At 36.3% G+C, this 22852-nt stretch overlaps 1 protein-coding gene across 12 annotated transcripts in view; it reads left to right on the top strand.

Moving 5' to 3' along the window:
* Nucleotides 1-22852, top strand: part of ADGRL3 (adhesion G protein-coupled receptor L3) — an 828952-nt gene that overhangs the window by 700416 nt on the left and 105684 nt on the right. For all 12 annotated transcript variants that reach the window (XR_007151634.1, XM_047856547.1, XM_047856545.1 and 9 more), the window contains 2 exons: nucleotides 6358-6566; nucleotides 7558-7734. Coding sequence is in view for 11 of the 12 variants with exons in the window: in XM_047856547.1 (XP_047712503.1) it covers nucleotides 6358-6566; nucleotides 7558-7734 (386 nt within the window). In the remaining variant the exon portion in view is untranslated. The remainder of the gene's footprint in view (nucleotides 1-6357; nucleotides 6567-7557; nucleotides 7735-22852) is intronic.

Raw genomic sequence — 22852 nt, 5'->3', positions numbered from 1 at the left:
TTGAGCCTCCAACTTCGGCTCCAGTTCATGATCTCACAGTCTATCAGCACAGAGCCTGTTTCAGATCTTCTGTCTCCTTCTCTCTGCCCCTCCCCCGCTCACTCTAACTAAACAAACAAACAAACAAACTTAAAAAAAAAAGATGACCTCAGGAAAAGGAATTGGTAAATGTAGGTCAGTTTAATACTAGAGTAAATTCACTGAATGTAATTAGAATTAAACTCACTGAGGTTCGAGCCCCGCGTCAGGCTCTGGGCTGATGGCTCGGAGCCTGGAGCCTGTTTCCGATTCTGTGTCTCCCTCTCTCTCTGCCCCTCCCCCATTCATGCTCTGTCTCTCTCTGTCCCAAAAATAAATAAAAACGTTGGAAAAAAAAAATTTTTTTTAAAAATAAAAAAAAAAGAATTAAACTCACTGAGAACTAAACTGTGAAAAAAAATTTAAATATAAAATAAACCCAGAGAAAATATGTCTCAAGTGTCACTAGTATTAAATTTTAAAATCATTCTTTTCACTACTATTGAATTTTTTAAAACATTCATTTTCTTTTTTTTTTTTTTAAGTTTATTGATTTATTTTGAGAGAGACAGAGACAGTGTGAGTGTGCAAAGGGCTGAAAGGGAGGGAGAGAGAGAGTCCCAAGCAGTCTCCTCCACACTGTCAGTGCAGAGCCCAACATGGGGCTCGAACCCACAAAACTCTGAGATCATGACCTGAGCAGAAACCAAGACTCCATTGCTTAACCGACTGAGCCACCCAGGCACCCCTAAAAACCATTCTTTTTACAAACTAAGTGAGATCCTCTGACCTATTAGGTGATAATGGGAAGATGGCCTCAGGTTGTAGCAACCAACTCAGAGCTGGTGTTTCATAGTGTCGGGTGAGGGGTTAAAAAAAAAAAAAGAATAATACCAAGAAAAACAAAATATGGCTGTTGTCAGCTGAACACAATTATTTTTTAAGTGTTGGAAATGTTATAAGACTAAGCATATAAATTGTTCTATTGCTAATCTGACTATGTGAATTTTGAGGCAGCAATCAGATTTTCTGTGGAGCAAAGTCATATTTCTACATTAGCTTTCTAACTGGTTTCCCTCCCTCCACTCTTTCCACCCCCCAATAGGATATCCTGTTGACAAAGGGATCTTCCTGAAATGTAAATCTGACCAGTTCTCTTCCAGTTACACTCAGAATGAAATCAGATAATTTCACTAGGACACCATGGGCTCATCCCCTTTTTCCTGCCTCATCTGCCCCATTTTATGTCTGTTTTTCACATGCTGTCTATGATCCAGTCTATTCTTGATTCTTTTTTTTAATTGAGATATGAGTGACATATAACTTTATATTAGTTTCAGGTATACAATACAATGATTCGATATTTGTATCTAGTGTGAAACTATCACAACAATAAGTATAGTTTAATAAGTGTATTTATCGCCACATATAGTTATAACATTTTTTCTTGTGATGAGAACTTCTGAGATTTACCCTCTTAGCTACTTTCAAAATATAAAATACAGTATTATTCACCGTGGTCACAATGCTATATATTATATCCCCATGACGACATTTATTTTATAACTGGAAGTTTGTACTTTTTGACCTTTTTCACCCATTTTGCCTACCCACCAACCCCCTGCCTGTGGCAACCACCAGTCTGTTCTCTGTTTCTATGAATTTACTTTGTTTGTTTTGTTATTTTTAAGATTCCACCTATATGTGAGATCATACAGTATTTGTCTTTCCCTATCTGACATATTTTATCACAAATGACAAGATTTCATTCTTTTTAATGGCTGAATAATATTTCATTTTCTTTACCCATTCATTCATCAATGGACACTTAGGTTGTTTACATGTCTTAGCTCTTATAAATAATGCTGCAATGAATGTGGAGTACAGAGATCTTTTTGAGTTAGTGTTTTTGTTTCCTTCAGGTAAAAGCCCAGAAGTGTAATTACTGGATCATATGGTAGATCTATTTTTCATTGGCAGGGGGGGTGGGGAGGGGGCTTCCATAGTGTTTTCCATAATGGCTGCACCAATTTATATCCCCACCAACAGTGCACAAGGATTCTCTTGTCTAGTCGTGATTCTGTTTTTTGAATACCAAGAGTATTTCTGTGTATGATTTTTGCATTTTGATTTTCTTCCTAGAATGCAATTTATACATTTTTTTTACTTAGAAGCTTCTCTATCATTTACTGCTCAGTATAAATCTTGCCTCTTTAGGAAGGGAAGTTTTTCTCTGTCTCCCTGAGGGTCTACCACTCTTTCCTTTTTTAAAATTTAATTTTTTTTCAAATTTTAATTCAAATTATAGTTAGCATACAGTGAAATATTGGTTTCAAGAGTAGAATTCAGTGGTGCATTGCTTACATATAACACCCAGTGCTCATCATAACAAGTGGCGCCCTCCTTAAAACCCATCACCCACCTAGCACATCCCCCCCAACTCCCTTCATCAACCCTCAGTTTGTTTTCTATCATTGAGTCTCTTATGATTTGTTTCCCTTGCTCGCTCTCTCTCGTTTTTTCTCTCCCTTATATTTATCTGTTTTCTTTTATTTTTTCTTTTATTATTTTTTAATGCTTATTTATTCTTGAGGGAGAGAGAGACAGACTGTGAGTGGGAGAGGGGCAGAGAGAGAGGAAGACACAGAATCTGTAGCAGGCTCCAGGCTCCAGGCCTGAGCAAGAGCTCAGAGATCATGACCTGATCTGACATTGGATGCTTAACCGACTGAGCCACCCAGGCTCCCCTGTTTTATTTTTTAATTTCCACATGTGAGTGAAATCATATGGTATTTGTCTTTCTCTGACTTATTTTGCTTGGCATAATACATTCAAGCTCCATCCATGTCATTGCAAATGGCAAGATTTCATTCTTTTTGATGGCTGGGTAATATTCCATCAAATTATAGCTGGGTAATATACACATACATACATACATACATACCACATCTTTTTATCCATTTATCATTTGGGCATTTTGGCATTACTTTTTCATAATTGCTCTTTTCCTATTAACCATTTTATGCCAATACGTTTTCATAGCAGTTATTCACTTACTATTCATAGTAGTTATTCACTTACTATGCATAGCAGTTATTTACTTACTATTATATGAAACTTTATTATTATTCTTTTTAAGTTGCCCATCTATCATCTGACTTGCCCTCTAGACAGTAAGCTCCATGAGAACAGGGACCTTTTCTTACCTGTTCACTGATGTAAACCTAGTGCTTGGCACATGGATAAACTTCTAAGAATTTATCAAGTAAGTGTGTGAGCTTTCAGATATAAAGCTAATGACAATTAAAATATGACTATATCAGGGGATACCTGGGTGGCTCAGTCAGTTAAGTGTCTGACTTCGGGTCAGGTCATGATCTAGCGATTTGTGAGTTCAAGTCCTGTGTCCAGCTCTGTGCTGACAGCTCAGAGCCTGGAGCCTGCTTCGGATTCTGTGTCTCGCCTTCTCTCTGCTCCTCCCATGCTCATGCTGTGTCTGTGTTTCTCAATAATAAATAAACATTAAACAATTTTTTTTTAAATATGACTATATTAGTCATATTATGTTTTGTGCTCATTTATTTACTAAAGTAATGTGTGCATGTGAGTGTGTGTGCGCACGCGCGCGCGCGCGCGTGTGTGTGTGTGTGTGTGTGTGTGTGTGTGTTTGCATGTTTTAGGTCACATTTAAGCACTAATTTTGGAGTGGAGAATCTGTAACAATTATAGGTGACCAAATGCATTGGTAAAACAAGGCAAATGTGCATATGACACTGGCCCACAGGTGGAAATTGATAGGAATTATCAGTCAGTTATATACCAGTGAAAATAAAAGTTGTTACTGTCAACAAGAAAAATACATAGATGTTCTTAAGTATATAGCCTTGCAAAATTTAGTATTTTTGTTTTGGATCTAGAGAAAACTAAAATTTAATGCTGTGTTATGACAGACCGGAAGTATTTAATGAATTACTGTTGTTTGCTAAATACTGGGTTAACAGATATGGGTTGGAAGTTTAAGAAGTCCCCTTTTCTTTATGGAGCTCTTATCATAATCTCTTTGCTGAATTACTGAAAGGATAATAGATATTTCATGGAATCAGAGAATGCTAGAGAATCAGGCCCAGAAAACATACAAGAGCAAGGAGGCTGACAGCAGTCTGTATCATCACACAGAATCATTGCTGTGAGATGTCACTGCTGCCGCAGGTGAAGCACAAGTGAAGGCTGTGTGCTGCTCCACTCCTGCTTCCCTGTGTCACCAGCTCCTTATCCAAAGTCAGAGACTAGTGCATCTGATGGAAGGCATCTAGCTAAGTTGCCCATCTAGCTGTCTTGCTCTTTGCAAGACAGGCTGGGAAAATAGATATACATCCATTCTGTGTCTATAAATCCCTAATAGTAGAGAAGTTTCCAAACATGGGAGCACAGTGTAGATGTTGCACAGCCTTCTCCTTCCTCAAAAGAAATATATTAAAATTTATTTGTTTTTATTCTCACTTGACTCTAAGATTCAGGGATAAGGATGGAGATACCCTCATCTTAGTAACCAAAGTAGTCAGGATAGTGCCTGGCACTTGGTGAACTGATATGAATTCATACTGGAAGGGAGACGTAGGGATTGATTTAAGAAACAAATCCATGTGGGGGTACCTGGGTGGCTCAGTCAGTTAAGCATTGAACTCTTGATTTCAGCTCAGATCATGATCTCAGTGTTCATGATATCAGGCCCCACATCGGGCTCTGCGCTGACAGCACAGAGCCTGCTGGGGATTCTCTCTTTTCCTCTCTCTCTGTTGCATGCTTGTCCCTTGTTGGCATGCACGCTCTCTCTCAAAAATAAACATAAAAAAAAAGAAAATGATATGATAAAAAATATGTTAAAAGAAGGTTCATTTTACAGAAGATTGCATGGAAAGAAATAGTCATAAGGGAAAAGATGAGGTGGAAGGATGTATGGAGAAAGTGACCTTGAAAGAACATGGTAATTGAATTTTTAAGACAGATAAGGATTTTGAATTTTTGTTTGTTTTATTGCAATTGAGATAAAATTTACATACAATAAAATGCACATAGCTTAAGTATGCAGCTTGATGAATTTGATAATTGTATTTCTTCTGTCATATTACATAAAATAAGGTACAAATCTCTTCTATTACCTAGAAATTATTACCCCTTTCAGTCTTCTTACCCTTTCTCCCCATCTGATGAAACTACTCTCTTCTCACTCTTGTCTCTATAGACAGATTTTGCCTGTTCTTAGACTTCATACAACTGGAATCAGATAGAATGTACTCTTTAATGTCTGTATTCTTTAACTGAACGTAATATTTCGGGGATTCTGTCATCATGCTCTAATAGTAGTTTGTTCTTTGCTCTATCAGGCATTCTTTATTGATGCATAGTATAATGCATTATATTAATATTCCATCATTTATTTGTCTATTGATATATTTTTGTGTTATTTCCATTGGGGGAGTATTATGAATAAGAATGCTATTAACAATCTTATACAAGTTTTTTTTTTCTTTGCCGATATATGTTTTCACTTATCTAGAAGGGGTAGATGTTTGACTTTGTAAGAAATCACCATTTTCCAAATAGTTGAAGCATTTTCCGTTTGCCTCAGCAGTGGCCAGGAGCTCCAGTTGTTCTACATCTTTATAAATATTAGTGTGATCAGTCATTTTGATTTTTAAAATTCCAGTGGGTATCAAATGGTATCTAAATGTGCTCCTTCATTTTTATTTCAATAATTATTAATGATGTTGATAATGTTTCATGATTTTTCTAACATATATGTTTATGTCTTTTGCCACTTTCATGCGTTATTTATTCTTTTTGTGTTGATCAGCAGAAATGCTATAGAGAGTCATGAGTTTCATATATATTATTGTTAATACTATATTTTGATAGACATATTTTTAAATTTCACAAAATACAGTTTACCACTTTTTTTCTTTTATGGTTAATATTTTTGGGTCTATCCAAGTCATCCTTGCCTACTCCAAGATCACAAAGATCCTACATTTTGTTCCAGAGACTTCATGGTTTTTATGTTGAGGTCTATGATCTGTCTTTAAGTTTTGAGTATGGAGTGAGGTAGGGATTGGCATTCATCTTTTGAAATACCAAAATGTAATTTTTTTCAGCATCATTTGACATTTCTTTTCTCATGAATGACTTGGCACTATAGTTAAAATGAATGTTTAATTTTGTTGTAAATAAGTACTGTGTGGATTTGATTATCATGTAATTAGCACTATCTAAGTTAAATGGGATGTACAAAATAATCAGAGTTTCTTCCCAACTTATAATTCACATTTACATTTTTTTCAGGAGAAATCAGAGTGGCCTTTGTGCTGTATAACAACTTGGGTCCTTATTTGTCCACGGAGAATGCCAGCATGAAGTTGGGAACAGAGGCTATGTCCACCAATCATTCCGTTATTGTCAATTCCCCTGTCATTACAGCAGCAATAAACAAAGAGTTCAGCAATAAAGTTTATTTAGCTGATCCTGTGGTGTTCACTGTAAAACATATTAAGGTAAGAAAATAGCATGTTAAATTTAGCTGTGTGCATTATTTGTATTTGTTACAGCATGAACATGAAGTATATTAATTTTCTGTCAATTTTTTTTCTTATTATTCAACAGATAAGCAATTCATTATGTATAAAATGATAGTGGTGATTTTTTTTTCAGAAATGAAGGAGGATAGTAATTCTTTAATGTGTAAATGCTTCTGGTAAAAATATTTGTAGATGGATTTATAAATGTGTCTCCATAATTAAAAAGAGCTGGCAATACATTTAGTGGAATTGGGCATGACTTCATATATGATGTTACAAGTAATTATGTCTTTGTACATAGGTATATTTTTATGTATGTAGAAAGATTATATTGTAAATTGAACAAAGATTTCTGAAGACCATGTTTTCAGAAGTTGATTGTTTAAATTCTTTATAATGTACACTACTTTGAAATTATTTGAAGACATTCTGAGACATTGATACTAGTATTCCATCAATATTAATTTTTTAAAAAGTAAACTTACCTCTACTCAGAGGAAATAAACAACATATATTCGAATTTGCTTAGGCTTGATGAGGCCCACTTACTTTAAAAACACTGGTATACATATGTTTTCACTCTTATGTGGATCCTGAGAAACTTAACAGAAACCCTTGGGGGAGGGGAAGGAAAATAAAAAGAGGTTAGAGTGGGAGAGAGCCAAAGCATAAGAGACTCTTAAAAACTGAGAACAAACTAAGGGTTGATGGGGGGTGGGAGGAAGGGGAGGGTGGGTGATGGGTATTGAAGAGGGCATCTTTTGGGATGAGCACTGGGTGTTATATGGAAACCAATTTGACAATAAATTTCATATATTAAAAAAAAGAAAAAAAACAAAAAACACTGGTATACATCTCCATAAAAGTTGGAACAGAGGATAAACTTGTGTTAAACATAAAAATGCCTATCTAATTTACGTGATCATAAAGTAGTTATTGACTTTATTGATTTTTTTTTTCCCTGTAGCAGTCCGAGGAGAATTTCAACCCTAACTGTTCATTTTGGAGCTATTCCAAGCGCACAATGACAGGTTACTGGTCAACACAAGGCTGTCGGCTCCTAACCACAAATAAGACACATACTACATGCTCTTGTAACCACTTAACCAATTTTGCAGTACTGATGGCACATGTGGAAGTTAAGGTAAGATATGTACCATAAAATAAAGATGTCTAAGCATATGGTCAGGATACCATTGTAAAAAGCCCTAACTCCACAGACCAGTCTTACTCAAAGATTTTCCACTTTTCTAGTAATTCTATTCAGAAACTCTCTATGGTTCAACCCATATCCTCCTGGATGATTCAAAGAAGCCTTTTTTTGTTCTATTATCAACATAGTTTATAAAATTGAAGTTCACTTATAAAATAAAATTGTGCTTATAAAATTCCCCTTAGTCTCATCTGCTCTTACTTTGTATGAATAAATGAGATCTCATGAACAAAACAAACTAGGACCCCCAGGATCTGGTAGGTTGGAAACTAACAAGCTATGCATAGGATTAAATATGCCAAAATGACTCTTGGGAAAACAGCCATTAGCACAATAAAAAATGCCTGGCAATGCAAAGGGCTTAGCAAATTCTAATATAATGCAGTGAGTTTTGTCCATTCGAGAAAACCCTATTCTAAGGAAAAATCCAGGTGATAGGTAGTTTCCAAAGTCAAAAACATAGCTAAGTTGGCTGTATCAGTCTCCTCCCGGCATGATGTTGGCTTCCATAGGAAACATGAAGAGGATTTAATTTCAGATATACTTAGGACATAAAAATACAAAGAGTTTATTAGCTTGGTTATAGAGATTGATGGGTTAGTACCAAGAAAGTATATACTTACAGTTTCTCTTCTCATCTCCCTGATGTCAATAAAAAGAGAGGAAGGATTACTCTACAACATGTTTTCAAAGATAAAAACTGTGGCAAAGGTTTTATCTACTTGATGTCATTTTTCCAAATGATTTCATCCAAAATATTCTTTGACACTGTTGAATTTAGAGATAGTATGGATATCCCAGAAGGAGACCCAATCCAAACCCTGTTAGCATCTTGAAAGTAAATTACCTTAGCTGTGTCAGCACAGTTGAAATTTTGATCTTTAAAGGACTACATGCGCTATTTTGTCAGAATGTCACAAATTGATCTAGTTTAAGCAAGACTGGCTATACCAACAAATGTTAGATTTAAACCTGAAATGTGTGAGTGTGGCTCTGGGATTCTATTTGTCCATTTAGGGAATAGATTCAAACACAAAATGAATCTTATTTGAAACAATAAAAAAATATCATTTTTTGTTCAAGGCTTTGTATAGCAACATCTCCTCAATCCATTATGCAAGAATTCGGACGATGACAATTATTGTAGGTCAACAAGAGATAATATAAATGCCAAATATTTTCCCTTAGCTGTTAGTCAGACACCCTAGATGTCTTGGTTTTCAGTACCATAGTCTCATGATTGCCAGTCAGTGTCATTTTGATCTCACAGCATGCTTTTGGCACTTGAAAAACAGAAAACAAGCAGTTTGAACAACACTACAAGTCCCAAAGAAATACACTAACCAAACTTACATTAGACTAATTTCTAAAATAGAACACCAATTTATCTGTGCACAGTGAGAAATACAGCAGCCAGTGAAATAGATATTTGTTGTTCGCTTGTCCGTCACTTTCTAACTCCACAGGAAAATATATGAAGGAAACGAAATTACATTGGGTAGTTTTGTTTGATGAGCTTGGGAAGAGAGCAAGAGGAATTGAGTAATCTCATAGCAGTTGCCGTTAAGCTGTGGTACCCTGATGCATGGGTACCCCGATTCCTTCCTGACTCCACATGTGCACCATACATGCTGCCCTTACCTATCATCTATGTTATCTTTGCTGTTTATATGGAACTTTTTTTTTAAATCAACATTTTGAACACTTAAGTAAAGGTATTGACATGTTGGCTGCTACACGGGAAGCTCCCGGTAATTGTAAGTTCCTCTTTCCCATCTGCCAGAGATAATTTTTGCTCCAGCATTCCACGGAAGCTTCTGGCCATCAAGAAACTCACATTTTTGATGGGGAGAGGGAAGTAGGCAAGGGAAGAGAAGTGAAGGTGCAGTCATAATTTTGATAAGTATTGTAAATGAGATTTCCACTGTGATTTCATAATGCAGAGGAAGGTCATTTATTAAGGCAGGGCTGCTCAGAAAAGGTTTATCAAAAAATGATTCTGTTCTGAAGGATGAATAGGATGTATTTAGTAAGGCAACGTGAGGAGAATTTGCACTGACCGCATTCTTGCAACACTTTCTTCATTTTACCTTGGGTATACCCCTCCCTCTTGTTTCTTTCCTTCCTCAGTGGCTGGTCCTTCTTAGATTCCTTTGCTGGTCCCTCCTCATCTCTGTGACCTCTCATTGCTTCTCTGGCCCAAGTGGAATCTTAGATCTAGAATAGGCGTTATCTGTTCTTTGTCCCTAGATGATTTCATGTACTCATATGGCTTTAAACATCGTATGATTCCCAGACTTCTATCTCCATTTTTTTAATTCCAGACTCCTAGATTCAGCTGCTGACTTATTATATCCACTTAGGCTTCTAATAAGTGTCTCCATTCTAGAACTACACTTCTGTGTAGTTCTGCCCTTCCCGGTGTTCAAGCCCTAAGCCATGCACCATCCTTGATTTGTTTCTTTTCTTCGTTCATACTGCACACCCACCCTATGAGCATATCCTGCAAGATCCAGGATCTGACAGATTCTCAGCATCTTTATCACTATCACCTAGGTTCCAGCCACTGTCATCTATCCTTCTGATTCTAGTTACAGACCCTTCATTGGTCTCCCTGCTTCCCTCCATGCCCCCTCTTAAATTTATTCTCAGTATAGTTGCCAGAGGGGTACTCTTAAAATGTGAGTCAGACCTCACTCTTGTCTGATTCATTCTCAAAAATCAGTTCTGTAATCCCTTCAAAATGCAAATCATGTACTTCATATCCTTGGTTGAATTTGAATGACTCCTTATCTCAATAAGAGCAAATCCCAAATTCTGGCCTCTTTAGCATCTCTTGACCTTTTTTCCTACTACTCTGCCTCTTTCTCACTTGGCTTCACAGACCTCCTTGCCTTCCACAAACACATCAGGTATCATTAGTTAGACCTGAAAGTCCGCCCCCTCCTCTTACCCCCCAAACAGCCACATAGCCAACTTCCTCAACTCCTTTAAGTCTCTATTTCACTGTCACCTTTTAAAGAGGCTCACCCTGTCCACACTATTTAAAATTTCAGATTACCCTACCCACCCCCCACCAAATACTCTGAGGAATAAATAAGGCAAAACAGTTCACTGACCTACACTTTGTAGTTTATCAAGTCATAATTTATCAAGGGAAAGAAGGGCTAACACTGATTTTTGAATGGGGTGGTAAGAGAGATTTCATATTATTTTTTTTCTTGAGAGAGTGGGGGAGAGTCAAAGTGAGAGAGTGAGAGAGAGTGTTAAGCAGCCTCCATGCCCAGCTCACCCAAATTGGAGCCCTACAAGGGACTCGATCTCACCACCAAGGGGCTAGATCTCACAGCTGTGAGATAATGATCTTAGCCAAAATCAAGAGTTGGACGCTTAACTGACTGAGCCACCCAGGCACCCCGATTTTGTATTTTTAAAGAAGAAACAGTCAACTGAGTAAGTCTGAATATCTAATTGGCCTTAATAAGCGATTCATGAATCAGGTAGTGTCCCATCTAACAAGTAGAGAGGAAATCTGATGATTTGTACAAAATACAAGGCTTTTATAGGAGAGGAGAGGACACGGAAGCTATTAGCAAAATAAAGTAAAGGACTGTTTCAGGCAAGGTCACCTTCCCTTGGGGGAAGGGCATGGATCTATTCAGGTGTAATGACCTCACCTTTGGGGGGTGGGGGGTGGGGGTGGTAGAGGGCCTATGTGAGAGATTACCTCATGGGTACTAGCCAGAAAATTCCTGACTGGCTAAGAGTTACATTTCTTAGGGTAGGTTGAAACTGCAATTGGGGTTAGGTATTAAGCCCCAGTTTGGTGATTTAGCCTAAGTGATGCCATTTGGGGGTCTGTGGTTTCTTCAACAATAGCTGGGTCAATTGAGGCAGGTTAAAAAAGGAAGGAGCTGCTTCTACCATAGGGTGGCAATCTTGCTGGTTAATTATTTGTGAGTTTGCTTCTATTATCTATGGTCTATTCTTTAATAAGATTGTAATAAATGCTTTAAAATAAGGTTGACCATTTATATCACCTCTAGCTCCTTCCTCGACTCACATTGTAATTCTTTGAGAGATTAAAAAAAACAAAAAACAAAAAACAAAACCTTCCGGGGCACCTGGGTGGCTCAGTTGGTTGAGTGTCAACTTCGGCTCAGGTCACAGACTCATGGTTGGAGCTCACATGGAGCGCGCTGCTGTCTGTGCAGAGCCTGCTTTGGATCTTCTGTCTCCCTCTCTCTCTGCCCCTTCCCCACTAGGGGGAGGCTCTCTCTCTCAAAAATATATAAATGTTGAAAATAAATAAAGAATAACAAAAAATTAAAAAAAAAACTTTTTCCTGTCAGTTCAACTCAATATTGATTTTTATTATTTTTAAAAGTCTTTACTTTCCTTAGTTTGATGTTTCTTCTGTGTTTTGTGTATTGTCCCCACCCCAACTTCATTCCAGTCCAAGTATAAGCATTGATTTTGCTGTTTGAAATCATTGCATTTATTTCTTTATTTGGTAGTGATTCAAAATAGTGACAATTTAGAAAACTTTAGTTTCATATCATAGATTCTGTGTCAAATATTTTATAGTTAAACTTTTACTAGGCTCGAAGAAAATAGATAGTTTTATGTTGCAAGTTTCAATGGTTGCTCCTGAAGGAAAGTACTTATTTTTTTAAAAAGAGTATTTTTATTTATTCTTTAAATGCCAAAATAAAAATTATTTTGAATTTAAGCAATGATTTTATTAGTGAAAAATAAAATGCTTAGTTTATGATATTTAAGGCTATATACTTCTATTACCAAATTTTTATGCTCATTTTTTAAATTTTACCATATACATTTTTTTATTTTTTTAATTTTACCACTCAATATAGGATGATGGGACTGAGGGAGCAGTAGAGATTAAAAATCATAATTGGCATATAGTACTTTAAACTATGTGTTTATTTAAAGAAAAAAAAAACTAGAAGCTGACAGGTTGAATACCTTCCAAATACGGGATATTCCACAAAAAAGAAAATGGTCAAACATGTAAGACTTTGTTATATTACTTATCTTGAATAGTAACTTTATATTAAAAAATTGACAACCTTTTTGGAACCAAGAATTATTCTTGGATTTTCGTAGTGAACCATTTTATAATGATGTATTTCCTTCATAGGTTTATTAAAATTTGAAATTATTTCTTGGCTAGTATGCTGTTTTATTGTCTACCTGTCTCACTATACACTAGTGTGGTATTAAGGGCAGAGAGATGAAAGAGTCAGCCATGCAGATCATCTGGGGAAACACTGTTCCAGGTACATGGGACAAGAACAATATCCTGAACCAAGGGTGATTCTGATGTGTTTGAGGAGCTTCAAGAAGAACAGTGTAGTGGGAGTGGAAAGAGTAAGAGAGAAAGTACATTAGTGGAAAAAGCCAAAGGGTCTAGAATCGAAGGTTTTATAGGACCTCAGAATGAATTTGGGTGCAGGTTTTACTCAAAGTACAATGGAAAGCTGCAGGAGAGTTTTGAGCATATGTTATATAAGTAATATATTAAATGGCTTATATCTACAAGTTTGAAATACATACGAAACTTCAGCCATACCCAGACCTTAAATATTATATATACTTCCTTAAAGTGTGGGTTAGTTTTTACACTGAGAAATATATACTTTGCAAGATAGCTTATCTCTGTGTCTCTTTTAGCTCCTCTGAATTTTAAGTTCCTTGAAATCAGTTACTATATTTAGTCTGAAGTCCAACTTACCTAGAACTAAGTCTGTACCAATTTGTGATTTTCTAGAACTCATTACATTTTTGTCTAGGCATTAATTTGTCTAAGTTAATTTGTCCAAGAAGCAACACATCCCTTTTAGTTAATAAAAGAACGACAGCACCACCTTCCTCAGTGACCTACACCCCTCCCTCTGTACCAGACACTTGCAAACACACATCCTTTAATTTCCTAGGTCAGAGAGAATATTTACGATTTCACATCACTGTGAGCAGTAGGCAAGGGAGATATTTCAAAATATGAGTGAGTGTGAAGGGAGAATTTTCTTCTCACCACCATGGCTCCCAGAGTACCACATGACCTCAACTCTAATGCTCCTTTGCATAAATAAGGAATGAAGAGTGCTGTCTCCCTGTCACTTCCCTCTAATCTACACTGGATCATCAATTGCCTACAGTCTTTTTTGTGTGACTTCTGATGAAGTTGCTCTAAAAGGGGGAAATTATTAGAAGAGGAAAGTTTTATGGAGTCTTCCCTCTATCTCTGTACAGGATAGGGAGGAAAAGAAGAAAGGTAACCTATCTGGTGATAGCAAGGAGGATACTTTTTTGCATATGCGTTTGAGAAGAGGAATTGGCAACTGGCCAGTGTCAAACTTCTTAAGTTTGTGAAAGGAGCAGGTACATCCAAAATTGGCTATTTATTGGGGCGCCTGGGCGGCTCAGTCGGTTAAGCGTCCGACTTCCACTCAGGTCATGATCTCAAGGTCTGTGAGTTTGAGCCCCACATCTGGCTCTGTGCTGACAGCTGGGAGCCTGGAGCCTGTTTCGGATTCTGTGTCTCCCTCTTTCTCTCTCCTCCCCCGCTTATACTCTGTCTCTCTCTTCTCAAAAATAAATAAACGTTAAAAAAATTTTTTTAAATAAAAAAAACAAAATTAGCTATTTATAGAGAGAGAATAGCTGAAATTATGGATTTGAAGAAAAATAAACCATTAAAAATTCTTCTGTCTTTTTTCTTTAAGTTTATTTATTTATTTTGAGAGAAAGAACACAAGAGGGGGAGGGGCAGACAGAGAGGGAGAGAGAGAATGCCATCAGCACAGAGCCCAACACGGGGCTCTAACACAGAAACCCGGATCATTACCTGAGCCAAGATCAAGAATTGGACACTTAACAGACTGAACCACTCAGGTGCCCTTGTTAAAAATTCTTCTATCACTTTTTTCTCTAGTCTTTTTATAGAACTTTTATTAAAGAGTTGAAGGGGACCTGGGTGGCTCAGTCAGGTAAATGTCTGACTCTTGATCTCAGCCCAGTCGTTTCCTCATGGTTTGTGGGATGGAGCCCTATACCAGGCTCTGTGCTGAGCCTGAAGCCTGCTTGGGATTTCCTCTCTTTCCCTCTCTGTTTGTTCCTTCCCTCATTCATTCTATCTCTCTCTCTCTCTCTCTCTCTCTCTCTCTTTCTCTCTCAAAATAAATAAATAAATGTTTTTTTTTAAATTTTTTTTTCAACGTTTATTTATTTTTGGGACAGAGAGAGACAGAGCATGAACGGGGGAGGGGCAGAGAGAGAGGGAGACACAGAATCGGAAACAGGCTCCAGGCTCTGAGCCATCAGCCCAGAGCCCGATGCGGGGCTCGAACTCACGGACCGCAAGATCGTGACCTGGCTGAAGTCGGTCACCTGGCTTAACCGACTGCGCCACCCAGGCACCCCAATAAATGATTTTTAAAAGTTGAAAGAATGGTACAATAAACAACAAATATACAATAAATTTATACACCATTTTTCTGAATTTACATTTAAATTTTTGCTGCATTTGACTCTGACTTTTATGTGTATGTATGCATATATATTTAGCAGTATTGTTTGATTTTTCAAAAGTAAATTACTGACTTTATAATACTTAATTCCTAAGTCTTCCAGCATACACGTTTTAAGAACACAGACATTCTGTCTGTTCCATAAATGCACACAGGAAATTCAACATTGATAAAGTACTACCCTCTAGTACAGAAGCCATTACAATTTTTTCCAATACTTCTAATAATGTCCTTTATAGCCTTTGATTTTCCATGTAGGTCCCAATTAAGAATCACACTTTGCCTTTAATTGCCACATCTATTTAGCCTTATTTAATGTAGAAGTTTTCCTACCTGTTTTTGTCTTTCAGGAAAAGAACATTTCGTAGAATCCAGGCCATTTGTCCTGTAGGATGTTCCACAATTTCAATCTTTCTGATTATTTTCTCATAATTAGATTTGGGTTAAACATTTTTGGCAAGAAAACCCTGTGGGCAATGCTATATATCCTTCCTCTTGTATCAAGAGGCCCCTTATTAGAACATTGAATAGGACATTGAACTTTTTGTAACTAAGAGGAATCTGTTGAAATATATTTGAAAACTTGATTTTATTAATCTCATTTTAAAAATTGTAATGTGTTTACTGTACCCTTTATTTGTTTCTCAAGTAGTTGATGATTGTCTTTGTGAGAGGCAAAGCTTATGGTCTAATTAGTAATACAGATAAGTAATCACTAAAATCAGAATTTCGTGAGAAGTGTCTTATCATTGTGGTACGGGATGCTATGGAAACACATCAGAACAAGCTTTAACTTGTCCTTGAAGTGTCAAGGAATATGTTCTAGATGAAGGCACATAACTGTTTAAGCAAAATGAGAGAGACAGGGTTGAAGTAGCATGAAACGAGCCTAGGTTTTTGTGGTTTTAAAGTATATTTTTTCAGTAAAATTTGTATTTTTAAGAGTACTAATAATGCTCTCTCTGTTTTAGTTCTGGGTTGTAGTGGAATTTTTAAGTAGAAAAGAGACCTGTGGTCTTCTCATACCCAGAGTGGATCCTCATACTTACAATTTTTAGGTTCTTTATCATCTTTAGTAAATAAGCTTGACTAAGAATAGGAACTGGAGATTCATCTGCAGTTCTAGTGAGAAATATTTTATAAGAAATAAGTAATGAAGGTGTGCCTGGGTGGCTCAGTTTGTTAAGTGTCCCACATGGTCTCACAGTTCGTGTGTTCAAGCCCCACATTGGGCTCTGTGTTGACAGTTCAGAGCCTGGAGCCTGCCTCACATTCTGTGTGTCTCTCTCTCTCTGCCCCTCCCCCCACAAAGATAAATAAACATAAAAAAAAGATAAGTAATCAAGTTTATGGAGATTCCAAAGCTGGAGATTGGGTGAGGACTTCCCCTCTCAGAAAGGGCACCATATCCTATAGTGATAGGATATCATGGATATCATGTCTCTAATGTCTACATACATTGTTTCATTTAGCTCACAATACCACAATAGGTATTATCATCATAATTTATTTGCCCGCTTTATAATCTGAAGAGAACTTAGAACGAGAATTAAAAATCAGGAGACTTAGAGTCATGATTCCCGTTCAAAGGAAATTGCTTCTTGTTCTCAGGCAAATCATTTGAACTTCCTGTTCCTACTATTAAATCAGTTACATAAGACTAGTAATTTTTTCTAACATTATCTCAGGATTATTTTAGGGATTGAATAAAAAAATATTAAAATCATGTTGAGAATTATAAACTTTACTGAAAAGTTTTTTAAGTTTATTTATTTATTGAGAGAAAGAGAACCAGCAGGGGAAGGGCAGAGAGAGAGGGGAACAGAGGATCCGAAGTGGGCTCCATGCCGACAGCCAGAGGGCCAGCAGAGAGCTAGCAGAGAGTCTGATGTGGGGCTTGAACTCATGAACTGTGAGGCCATGACCTGTGCCAAAGACAGACGCTTAGCCAACTGAGACACCCAGATGCCCCACTTAAAATATTTTTTAATTCACTATATGCTTGCCTGACCTCCAAACCCTTGAGCTCTTGAGCCTGGGAATACTTAGCTGTCAAGACCCAAATATTTAGTTTTATTTCTAATAAATTATAATGATTTTTATATACCCCTGCACAGCTAAGTTTTCCCTAAAAAAGAGAAGAGTGAAGGCCAGTGCTTTGCATCAATTTTTGAAGTGACAGATTCTTTTTTTTACAATGAAATAGCCAATACTAGATCTGCAGCAAGATATTATCATAACTGCATATAACTTTCCAGCCCTTCAAAGCATTGGTTAGACGGACATTGTCAATTCCTGCACTATCAGCACTCCCAAATTCCATCTAAGTGAAATTATAAATCAATACTAATACAATCAATACATAATCTTTTTTATTGATTGTGTCTCTTCTTCATTCGTGCAACAATTTTTGGCACTGACTAACTGAAAGAATTATTTTTTTAAATTCTTTTAAATATAATGACTTTACTTACACAATTTTCCCATGCTTAAGGAGGTATAATCAACCAACCAAGCAAATAAACTAAGCATAAAAACCTTCTCCATTCTAATGTCCTAAAAATATCCTCAATTGCTTATACTGTTCTTCGTTAGAACTAGTTGATGTGTTTACTAACTGTATTCTATTTGTTCCAGATCACAAAATTTTACTTTCTTTTCTAACATTGAGACTATTCAGCGATTGTTCTTCTTTTTGCCTAGCCTATTTCATTCCATTGTGTGTAGTAAATAAAGTGATAAAGCTAGAGAACTATTGGACTCCAGAGGAATTAGGCTAGGTTTTCCAGAATAGTTATTTATATAGCTTTCTAAGGTAGGCAACTAGGTCTACTTGTATAAATGAGATTTGAAAAGCATTTGAACAAAGATATGGCTGAACTGAACCACTTTTCCTAACTTGTTATAGACAATTCAAAGAATTGCCAGTTTACTACATGTATCCTTATAGTGTAAGCATTACTATTTAAAGGTTTTCTATGGTCGCTTGCTTACTGGTTTAACTACCAGTTCATAGAACTTTTAAGATGTTAATTTTGTAAAATTTAATGTTAGCTCAAGTTATTGTCTATAGGCCTATGTGGTAATTGTCCCCAGGGTTATTATCTGGAAAACCCCTATTCTGTTTAAAATGCAATAAATTTATTCATGAGAGTGGAAAAAAGAAAGCCTAGTTACTATCCTGTTTTTCTTTCTCCTGAAATTGCTTTAGTTAAGAAAATCAAATGAAAATGGAATAATGGAGTAAAAATAAGAGGTGTGCACGTGTGTGTGTGTATCTGAGTGTTTATATCTACATTCTGTTTTATTTAGTACCTGAAGTATAGCAGGCATACAAGGAATATTCTTAGCATGAATCTACCAAAATTTTAGTAGATATTTAGGGTTTGGTGTAGTTTCTATCTGTATGGTTTTCATGATCTAGTCATGCAAAATTACTTTCTCTTTTAAACCTAAGTTGATTTGTTTCTATTTTAAAACTTTTCTTTCTTATTGTGGTGAATTTATCTTTGCTTACATGCAGAAGGAAATTACTGGATGTGAAGAATGATACATATATAACAATGAACATATCTGCGTAATTCAAGTCTGGCTATTCCATTGTTTCCTTTCATTGTTCTTCAGCTCCTCTATGATATTCCATATCATCTAACCCCTTTAAGATGTAGTTTCAAAAATTGTGTGTGTGTGTGTGTGTGTGTGTGTGTGTGTGTTAATGGAAACAATCTTAGTAGAGATTACCCATTTTGTATGAGAATTAGGAAATTTGCTGAATAATCACTGGCAAACCGTGTTAATAAAACTGTTAGATTTAATCATTGCATTCAAAAGATATTTTAAGGAAGTTTTCACCTTTGAAAGCCTGGCCCTGTCCATTTCTAAGGAACTTAGTAAAATTGGTCAGAAAAGGAATATAGGAGAGGATCTGTGGTTCTCTCCACTGTTGGTGAAGTTGTTAAGAGCATGGAGTAGTTGGCCACCAGAGTGAGCAACTTTTTGGAGAGCTCGTTGAGAAACAGCACTACCAGATCAAAAATATACTTAATATTTAATGAGTAATTATGTACATCTGTGTTATTGCTACTGAATAATGACATTAATAGTTTTTAACACTAATTAATAGTAGGGCTAATAAGTGTGAAAAACTATAAAACATTTTATATGTGTCTTTCTGTCCTCTGATACTGTGAATTTTATTGGATATTTAAATTTTGGGACTATGTTATTGTGTATTTTTAAGATATGTAAGTGTGAGACTTCAAAAAGTTAGTACATAATTAAACAGATATGACTCATATTTTTTAAAATTTTTTATGTTTATTTTTGAGAGAGAAAGACACACATACAGAGTGTGAGTAGGGATGGGCAGAGAGAGGAGGAGACACAGCACAGAGCCTGACGTGGGGCTCAGAACCACAAACTGTGAGGTCATGACCTGAACTGAAGTCGACGTTAACCGTCTGAGTCACCCAGGCACTCCCTTAAAAAAATTATATTTATTTTTGAGAGAGAGAGAGAGAGATCACTCATATTTAATAGAAATAGCTCTGACATGTTTCTTTCTTTTTCTGTCTTTTTTTTCTTTTTGAGAATTAAAATTGAATAAAGTCAGAAGTAAAATTCACTTTGACCTATGGTTCTGCTCTTACCAAGCCCATATTACATACATTCCTAGTATTATGTTTTATCTAATGTGATGACATCAAACTAAATATCTTCTCAACAGAAATGTTGAGCCTAGGGGTGCCTGACTGAGTTGGTAGAGCATAAAACTCTTGATCTTGGGGTTATGAGTTCAAGCCCCACATTAGGTGTAGAGATTACTTAAAAATAAAACCTTCAAGAAAAATATTGAGCATAGAATACAAAGGATTTTATTTAATATCTTTACCTAATAGGTTTTTAGACTTGTAGGAATTAGTTCTCATCTCTCTAAATATGCCCTTCCACTTTGTATCTAGAAGCTTCTTTTGGTAGACCAGCTGTTTGTCAATCAGTTCTTTTGCATCTGTGAATTCATCTCCGTGTTCAAAATATTCATCATTTTTAAACACTTCCAAGCACACTGGTTGTTAAATAATGTAAAACACTATCAAGGATAATGGTTTTAAAGCAGTGAGGTGACTTTACTTTATGAAATCAAGATTGGTTTCCAAATAATAATAAAGGTTTTAATAAGGGAATGAGAAAGTCCTATTTAACTTGATTGCCCTTTCTGGTGACTTTTTTTTGGGGGGGGGGGGTGGAAATCTTAAATCCCCTACACAGAAATTCATGCAACTCAAATGGAGTCAGTCTATCTTTTTCTCGGTTCCTTATAGCTTTTTCAGAGTTCAGTAGCTTTGGAGAAACGTCATAAAAATTTGTTTTATTATAATCTTTTTCTTCATTCTTATCTGTCATATAAGACATTCTTAGGGAATGTCATTAGGGAAATTAGGGAAAGACATTCTTCTTGTCCCACACTTTGAAAATATGATTTTATAGAAGGCCACTATTCTCATGTCTTCTCTGTGGCCAGCAGCAATGATATCCACCTTGTAGGTACATGTCTTAGGAGATTGTCTCCTTCCCTTTCTAGAAAATTTAAAAAAAAAGAAGAAAAGGAAAAAAAAACACCTCTGCCCATTTTGAGGGAACTGAAAAATGACCAAAAAGTTTCATTATGAAACTTCATTATCATAGTAAGCAAACCACATCTCCTTACCTTGTGTACAAGGTATACAGGACATTTAGTAGGTAAGAAGTTTATAGGCTGGATTGACTTTTCCAAAATTTACATTTGCACTGTCTATGAATATGCGCATAGATGTGTAAAGTCTATTTTGTGCCTGGACAACGTGTCAACAATCTTTTGTTTTATGTCTTCTGAAGTTCCATTAAAACTTTTATAGAAATCAAGAAAATGATTTCAAACTCCCTGTTTTGGGACACCTGGGTGGCTCATTCGGTTAACCTGCTCTTGATTTGGGCTCAGGTCATGATCTCACAATTAGGGAGTTCAAGCCCTGCATTGTGCTTGTCAGCACAGAGCCTTCTTGGACTTTTCTCTCTTCTTTTCTCTCTGCCCCTCCCCTCTCACACAGGTTCTCTCTCTCTCTCTCTCTCTCTCTCTCTCTCTCTCTCAAAAATAAACATTAAAAAAAAAAGAAAGTTCAAACCCGATGTTTCAAATCAAAATACCTAAGAGCTAGGGGAAACATATTTTATTGCCATGATTCAATATGTCACCTGATATACTAGAGAAAGTATGGTCATTGGTTAAGATCTGACAGAATCAGCTTTACACTATGAAGGGACAAAACATTGGCTATCCAAATTTCCCCTTTTGTTTTCTCACAGCACTGCAATGTGCAATCTCCAAGTCAGGAACAAAACAATAATGGGAACAAACAGTAATGAATGTTTATTCTTATGGTATACTCCAATGCATTCAATGAGTGTTCATTTCAACTGAGCTTTCGTGTCTTTTTTGGGGGGAGATTAAAAAAAACTTTTGGTTTTATAAAAACTTTCCTGCCTCATCCTAAACTTGTGAGATTCAACCTCCATATCCACATTCATACAACCTTCTGTCTCATGTGTGGTCCCAAATTTATTTCTGCATATTGTACAAAATGCTCTACTTTGCTTACTTCTCCAATATGGTTTCATGAATTCTTCCATGTGTCTTTAAAATAGCACAGTTGTTTGGCCTGTTTTAGTATTGTCATCTTATTATATTATTGTCATTCTCAGTTTCAGTAATGAATTGTTAGAAACATGGTCACAATATTTACAGTGTTAAGACTTGAAGTGGCACAAAGCACCATACAAATCAATCCATACAAAGCAATGGATACATACAAATGGGTACATACCAAAATCAATCCAAAGTCAAAGAGGAAGACATGATCACAAGCAGTGAAACCGTTATCACTCAGAGGGATGCAACATTGGATGATCCGATACTGGGAAGTGCAAATAACGGATGCCAACATCAAGAGTCAGGGTGAAAAACAGCAGGAGTCGCTAAAGAAAATGGGTAATCAATGCTACATGAATTTGACACTGCAGATAGTATAGCTTCCAGCCTGTGTTCAGCCAGACTATCATACAGATTTTATAATTTTCTCCCAAACTTCTGAAGCATCTCTCGAGGCTGAGATCCTTTCATGAAGGATCTTTCCCAGCATTCGAAAACATAAAGCTAGGATAGTCCTGAGCAAACCTCGACAGTTACTTACCCTACCACTAATCCTTTCTCTGTTGCATACTAGGTGAATCATCTGGAGTAAATTACTTGTTCTTTGTGCTTCAGTTCCTTCATCTATAACTTGGAGATAATAATAATATCACATCATAATGTTTTATGTGATTGCATATCCTAATAAAACAAATAAGCACTTCTAACACAGTATGACATTTTAAAAGTTATGTTTTGGCTATCGTCATCATCATCACCTTACTTTACTTAGAAACACTAAGGATGGAATTTTCTGTCTGCCTAGCTTCATTCC

This window comes from Prionailurus viverrinus, chromosome B1, assembly GCF_022837055.1.
Source record: "Prionailurus viverrinus isolate Anna chromosome B1, UM_Priviv_1.0, whole genome shotgun sequence".
Taxonomy (NCBI): Eukaryota; Metazoa; Chordata; class Mammalia; order Carnivora; family Felidae; genus Prionailurus; species Prionailurus viverrinus.
This window is presented reverse-complemented; position numbering and strand designations above follow the sequence as displayed.